This window comes from Heterodontus francisci, chromosome 34 (genome assembly GCF_036365525.1).
Source record: "Heterodontus francisci isolate sHetFra1 chromosome 34, sHetFra1.hap1, whole genome shotgun sequence".
In the NCBI taxonomy this organism is placed as follows: domain Eukaryota; kingdom Metazoa; phylum Chordata; class Chondrichthyes; order Heterodontiformes; family Heterodontidae; genus Heterodontus; species Heterodontus francisci.
The window spans coordinates 27,015,151-27,022,957 of record NC_090404.1 but is presented as its reverse complement, the minus strand read 5'-3'; the positions used below and the strand labels follow the sequence as shown (position 1 = coordinate 27,022,957).

At 42.5% G+C, this 7,807-nt stretch overlaps 1 protein-coding gene across 1 annotated transcript; it reads left to right on the top strand.

The window, feature by feature from the left end:
* Positions 1-5,115: 5,115 nt before the first annotated feature.
* Positions 5,116-6,012, top strand: LOC137348761 (probable G-protein coupled receptor 139). Its single transcript, XM_068014013.1, has one exon. The coding sequence runs from the start codon at positions 5,116-5,118 to the stop codon at positions 6,010-6,012; it is 897 nt and encodes a 298-aa protein (XP_067870114.1).
* The last annotated feature ends 1,795 nt before the right edge of the window (positions 6,013-7,807 follow it).

Genomic DNA, 7,807 nt, shown 5'->3' with positions numbered 1-7,807 from the left:
ACTCCCAGGTACTAATCGAAGCCCTAGGTTCATCTGCCTTACCTACTACACTTCTTGCATTAAAACAAATGCACCTCAGACCACCAGTCCCTTTGCGTTCATCATCTGCTCCCTGCCTACTCTTCCCCTTAGTCACACTGACTTCATTATCTAGTTCCTTACAGGCTTTAGTTACTACCTCCTTTCTGTCCACTGACCTCCTCATTTGGTTCCCATCCGCCTGCCACATAAGTTTAAACCCTCCCCAACAGCGTTAGCAAAAGCACCCCCAAGGACATTGGTTCCAGTCCGGCCCAGGTGTAGACCATCCAATTTGTAATAGTCCCACCTCCCCCAGAACCGGTCCCAATGTCCCAAAAATCTGAACCCCTCCCTCCTGCACCATCTCTCAAGCCACGCATTCATCCTGACTATTTTTTCATTTCTACTCTGACTACCTCTGAGGTCCTACTTTTTAACTTGGCTCCTAACTCCCTAAATTCTGCTTGTAGGACCTCATCCCGTTTTTTACCTATATCATTGGTGCCTATGTGCACAACGACAACTGGCTGTTCACCCTCCCCCTTCAGAATGTTCTGCAGCCGATCTGAGACATCCCTGACCCGTGCACCTGGGAGGCAACATACCATTCGGGAGTCTCGTTTTCGACCACAGAACCGCCTATCTACTCCCCTTACAATCGAATCCCCTATGACTGTAGCCCTTCCACTCTTTTTCCCGCCCTTCTGAACAGCAGAGCCAGCCATGGTGCCATGAACCTGGCTCCTGCTGCCTTCCCCTGGTGAGCCATCTCCCCCAACAGTATCCAAAACGGTATACCTGTTTTGGAGGGAGATGACCACAGGGGACACCTGCCTTCCTACTCTTTCTCTGCCTTTTGGTCACCCATTTCCTTTCTCCCTCAGCAATCCTAATCTGCGGTGTGACCAATTCGCTAAACGTGCTATCCACGACCTCCTCAGCATCACGGATGCTCCAAAGTGAGTCCATCCACAGCTCCAGAGCCGTCATGCGGTCTAACAAGAGCTGCAGCTGGACACACTTCCAGCACGTGAAGGAGTCAGGGACATCAGCCGTGTCCCTGAGCTCCCACATTGAGCAAGAGGAGCATAACACGGGTCTGAGATCTCCTGCCATTTTTAATCTTAAGCTTAACTTAGTCTTAACTTAGATAAATGAAAAAGGAATGAAAAGTTTTTACCAATCACATGGGAAAAAAAAGAAATAGAAAAAGCCTTACCTTATCTACACACCACCAAGTCCTTTTTTTTTTGGTAAGAGGATGAGGGCGGTTGGGAGACACTACAGGTGTAGTGTCTCGGGTTCAGCCGCTGCCCACTTACCCAGCTGCCACCTCGCTCTCCCTGTCGCCGCTGCAAAAAGAAACATGAAAGCAAAATGAAACGTCTGACTTGCTGGGAAGTTGCAGCATTTTCTTGTTTTTAGTTTCAGAATTCCAGCAGCCACAGTATTTTGCCTTCCTCCCTGTTTTCTATCGTTTAATCAATATTGTGTCGCTGGGGACAATCGGGGTTGGGGGGTACTGCTCTGCAGTGGAGGCGGTTTTGGCTTTGAGGTGGCCCTTTGTGGTGCACGGGGTGTCCGATCAGGAGCGCCCACCACGAGCCTGCAAGAAGGCCACCATATTTTACCAGTGGTATTTTACTGCAAAGTACCAGTGGTGGCCATAGAAGGCCCTTACGTGCCAGTTAATTGACCACTATTATGGTTTTGATCCGCCTGAGGGTCAGCGGGCCATTTATTGCCACCGTTGCTCTGTGTTAAATAGCACCGTGGGCAGCAAGGCATAGGGAATGGCTTCCTCTGCCTCCCATGCAATTCTACATCCGCCCCCCCCCCCCCCACCACACCACCACCACCAGCCTGCTCATTGGGAGGGGGTGGTGTAAAATTCTGGTCACTATGATTAATATTCTTGCCATGCCATTCCCGGACTAAATCTAGCATTGCCTCCTTCCCTTTGTACAGGAAACATACTGAAAAAGAAAATTATTTGAACACACTACACTTCAGAAATTTCTTTACTCTCTGCCCCTCACAATCGCTGCCTCATTTACTATCACAGTAATTAAAATTTCCCATTATCGCTACTCTATAGCTACAGCCTCGCTCTTAATTTTCTTTTGAAGCTGCTCCTCTATCTACTTGCTACTATTTTGTTGCCCGTTAAATGCACCAAGTAGCACAATGATGCTGGAAAGACTGACCATGCTGTGAGCTGAATGCGTGGTTCAAAACACAATGTGGGAGGCAGGCATTTCTGTCAATGTATCACTGGCTCCACGACTGGAGAAAGGGGGAACTGTTCCGTTGGGATGAAGTTCACTTGAACCGTGCTGGGACCAATATCCAGGAGAATCCACTAACTAGTGCTGTAGATGGGCCTTTAATTAAAAAGCTGCCGAGGCTTAAAGAAAGAGGCTTATGAAATATAACAAGTGCAAAATATAACATAAATGATCACAATTGCACCTATGCCCACTGAAAACACCGTGCTGACTTAGCCCTGCCGATAATGAATACAGTACTGCATTGAAGTGGATGCACCATCACAGAGGGATCTCGACAGTGATCACACAGACAGGAGCTGAATAGTGATCAAGAGCCAGAACTTGGCTGCAGTTTCCTTCAAGACCAGGATTACTCTGATCAGTTATGCCTTGCGCTGTGGGCACTTAATTCAACATTAAAGGGTTTAAACCTAGGAATTCCTCGCATACCACTTTCAATTTCACCATTGCAACCACCTATTAAACTTACATTATATTAGCTAGGATCATATTGTAGTCTGGCTATTTCACTTTAGAGCTGTGTCAGGACCCTTGAAAAATATTCCAATCTATCAAAACAAAAACACGAGCCCGGCAGCAGCTTCACTGATTTGCTGGTTTCAATTAGTGTAATTAATGTAAAAGATAAAAAAAACATCTAGTTCTCTCCTGGGAGCCTTACATCAAGCATAAATATTACAATCTTGGAATGCAGTTCACAGTGTGCTCAGGACCTCGGATAGAAATGCACGGATCAGCAAAAGGTCTGGTGTTTGCCATTTACTATCCCTTCCTTGCCATTGTCGGAGTTCCAGGTAAAGTTTTGCACTTTGTTATTAGTTACAGAATTCATTGATTAGCTTTGTCACTGCTCTTATTTATGACTAATGTTTCTTCCCATTGTGGATAGCCTTCCTCCCCTTTAGTGGGATAATTTCTCTACTTTAATCAGAAGATTTCCTCCCTCCAATAGTTGTAATTTCTCTTATTTTACAGGATCGCTTTTCTACTTTACCGGTATTATTTCTCCATTTTAATGATATAATGTCTTCTGAATTTATTGTTATAATTTTTTGTCATTAATGCTATAATTTCTCTCCTTTAGAAGTGTCATTTGTCAGCATTAATGGTATAGTTTCTTTACATTACCAGCGTAATTACTCCCGCTTTCCAGTATCACTTTCCATTTTGGCGACACTATATTTCCTCTTCAGCAGCATCATTTTCCTATTAACTAGTATAATATCTCGTACTTAAAGGCATGATTTAGTGCTTCTAACTGTATAATTTCTTCCCTTTGTGTGAGCCATTTCACGGTGTAAATGTAGTTCTATTGGATTATTTCCACTGTTACTGTGGGTGAAATATCACATCCTTGTCACAGTATCAATGAATTTCTATTGTGTTGCCAGCACTGTTATATTATCACACTTTTATCATGGTGTAAACCTAGTCCTATAGTGCTATTGAAACAGTTACTGTGGGTGCATTACCACACTGTTATCACGGTGTGAATGTAGCTGTATTGTGTTATTGGCACCGTTACTGTGGGTGAAATATCACACTGGTACCACTGTACATCGAGTTCTAATGTATTAATGACATTGACAACGGCTGCCTGTTTTCCACAAATGATTTACTGATTGAAATTATTAAACAATGAAATAATTCCTGAATCAATTTAATGAGTGAATTCATTGATGGGACATTATTGGTAATCGAGTTATTAACAGAAATATAAACAATATAGCAAGTGGCCGTTTTACGAATGAATCTTTACTTCCCTTAAACACACAGAGCTCTGCGTTTCTACTGTTAGTCTCAAACAAACACTGATTCAGTCCGGCTCTCCTCTTCCACAGTAGCTACTGCTGACTGTTCTACAGTGACCACTACTGACTCCGAATGTTTCTTCTGCTCCAAGCCCCTGGTAATGGCATAGACTGTTGCCACTTTCAATCTTTTCTCCAATTTGTGAGGCTGCATAACTGTTGGCATCTCTCACATCTGAGTAAAAGTAAAAGTTTCAATTTCAATACCCACTATAGAAATAAGCTGATCATCATGCTGACAGCACAGTGCAGCACAGTACTGCTGAAGTGCTGCATTGTAGGAGGGACCGTTCCTCAAATAAGACCTCATAATCCACCTATTCCACTGGTGCAGATTGCCACCCAAGTTCCCAGATGAGTAACAGGAGAAGCGCTTGGAGTTATCACTGCATCTTCAACTATATCCCCTCCGCAGAGTGAGGAAACATTAATTATCCACTCAGTTCTTTCTGTTTGAGAATCATCTCGAAAAAATTGACAGGAGAAATTCTTGAACAGTGAATAATTTTATAATAATTCTTTGGATGAGTGCCTTTTAGATCCTGAGCAGTATATAATCCGTTTTAAATGCAAGTTTTTTTTCCTGTTAGTTTCCACTTTTATTGTATTACTTACCCTCTTAAATATCTTCTAGAATATGTTACTGGTTATAATTTTCTTGCCTGTTTGATGTTCCATGTTGGTTTCAATGGGTTTCCGATGTCTTTTTCTTCTCCACAATGTTTGATTGTATTATTTTACATTCCAATGTTGTTGACCGGTTATATTTTGAATCCAAATGAGATTTTAAATGCAGAGCCAAGTGCCGGGTGGTTAACAATGGTTTTCCACTCGGGATCCAGTGTTAAAGCTGTAAATTTCACAACAAAAATATGTAAAATGGATGATTTTGTTGGGAGTTGGACCAGTAATTTTCCTGTTCTCGCTCGCTTACTAACATGCACCTCCCTCTTTCTCTTAGTCTCTCTGTCTCTATTACAGCTAACTTAGCAATGATTGTGATCCTGTCCCGAGGAAGATGTGGTCTCTCGAGATGTATCAATTACTACCTGATGTCCATGGCTGTGACGGATCTATTGGTCAACTTGACTACTGTGATATTAAATCGGATTGTTGGTATTTATTTCCCAGCCAGTTTCCTGTTCATCACACCCATATGCAGTCTCCGTAATGCCCTAAGCTTTGCGATCATGGACAGTTCTGCCTGGTTAACGGTCGCTTTTACCTTTGATCGATTTATAGCTATTTGTTGCCAGAAGCTGAAAATAAAATACTGCACTGAGAAAACGGCAGCGTGGGTTATCAGAATCGTGTCTGCACTGAGCTGTTTAAAAAATGCCTTCTGGTATTTTACATATGCACCTTTGTACATAAGTAACAATATACCCTGGTTCTGCACCATAAAATTAATATTTTATACGTCACCTGCATGGGCTGCATTTGACTGGATTCGCTCCATTTCAACCTCTTGTCTCCCATTCATTCTGATTTTACTGCTCAATGCTCTGACGGTCAGGCATATTCTAGTTGCCAGTAAAGTCCGCAGGAGACTCCGGGCCCACAGCAATGGAGAGACTCAGAGTGACCCAGAGATGGAGAAGCGGAGAAACTCCATTGTTTTACTCTTCTGCATCTCGGGCAGTTTCATGCTGTTATATTTGCTCATTCTTATAAATTTCCTTTATGTCCGAATCGCAAAAGTTAAGTATTTTTCTGGTTCCAATTTCAGTGAATCAAATTTTATTCTGGACCAAAGCGGATATATGCTTCAGATTTTGAGTTCCTGTGTCAATCCATTTATTTATGCAGGGACCCAGAGAAAATTCAGAGAGGAGTTAAAGAATGGAGTGAAATATCCACTATGTGTAATTGTTAAATTGTTTAAATGATGAAAGAAGTACAATCCAACATGAATTGTACGTTTTGTTTCATTCATTGCTGTTCTTGTTCATGTCACACAATGGCCTCCCCTCCCACATTCCCATGGCTTCTCCATTGTCAAGGTGTCCTTGTGTCTTTCCACATTAGAGATCAGTTGAAGTCTCATCCACACGTAGGGCATGTGTACGGTTTCTCCCTGTTGTGAATGATGCGATTTTTTTACAGGCTATGCAACTGGTTAAAGCTCTTTCCACAGTCAGTGCACTAGAACGTTCTCACTATAGTGTGTGTGTGTGTGTGTGTTCTGGTGCTTTTCCAGTCACACTGATGTTTGAAATCTTTTCCCACAGATAGAATAGGCAAACAGATTTCCTCTCTGCTCGTTTCAGCAGTGCACTCAAGAATCCACTCCCTCTCCTTCCCCTGAAAGTACTGTTATGAAGGAAAATAGGAACAGAAGGCCATTTAGCCCATAGAGCAGGTTCCACATTCAATTAAATGATGAATGATCCGCATATTAACTCCATTTACACGCCCTGTTTTCATAATGTTTTCGCAATCCTTCATATCCTTGCCAAAGGTTTATGACTCTCAATGTTCACATTTTTAATCGACGCCCAGCCTAAACAGGTGTTTGAAGAGAAAATCTTAAATATTCGCTACCTTTTGCATGAACGGTGCTTTCAGAAATCACCCCTGACTGACAATATCAACTGTACATTAAGTCCCTTTGTCCTGAACGTCCCAATCAGAAGACTTGTTTCCCTACCTACCCAACCAAATTGTTTACTGTTCTTAAACACTGTGGCTGGGTTTGGTTCTACATTCACTGGTTCCCTCCCTGTCCTGTTCTGAATGTGCTGACTCTGGCTGGATTCCATTCTACACTCACTGTTCCCCTTACTCCTCCACTGAACTTACTGACTTTGGCTGGGTTCAATTCTACACTCACGAATTCCCCTCGCTGTCCTGCCCTGAAGGTGCTGACTCTGGTTATGCATCTTTCTATACTGACTGGTACCCCTCCCTCTCCTTCCTGAAGGTGCTGCCTTTGGTTGGATTCAGTTGTACAATCACTATTTCCATTTTCTCTCCTCCCCTAAAGTTGTTGACATTGTTACGACCAAGGCGGGGGAAATTCACTGATAATTCAGTCCCAATATGCCACAGATCACAGCATATGAATACAGTTTCCCACCTACCAATGAATAGCCAAATTAAACACTCTATTGGTCCCCCAGAATAAAGCACACCAAACCAGGTTACTTTAAAAAACAATAACTATTTATTAAAAAATAAAAAAATAAGTCTTAACTACTAATGAGATTAATCTACATATATATATATATGAAAAGCATACATTCATTCAAAAAGAAACCCGGTTAACGGGGTGAAAAAGGATTTTGGTTTACAGATGTTTCTTAAGAATAGAAGGAATAATTAAAAAAAAGCAGTTTGTCACGTTCTGGTAGCATGTTTTCGGTATGGTGAGGCGTTCAAGAGTCGAATAGTAGGATGCCATTCAAAATCTCGCCAGGCGAGATTGATGAACAGTCTTTGATGGGTAGGCATTAAGGGCAATTCGACTACAGCAGGCGTCACACAGGTCTTTCAGCAGGGTGCAGCAACCTGGCTGCTCGGGAGTCTTAGCATTAGCACAGAAGTAGCAGCTTTGTTCAGGTTCCAGGATTTACCAAATCACAGGAGGCAACAGGAATCGCACGGATGCAGGAATTCGTCAGAGACAGGAGGCAATAGAAATCGGCCACCTTTTAAATGCAGGATTTCTTTTCAAGAGATGCC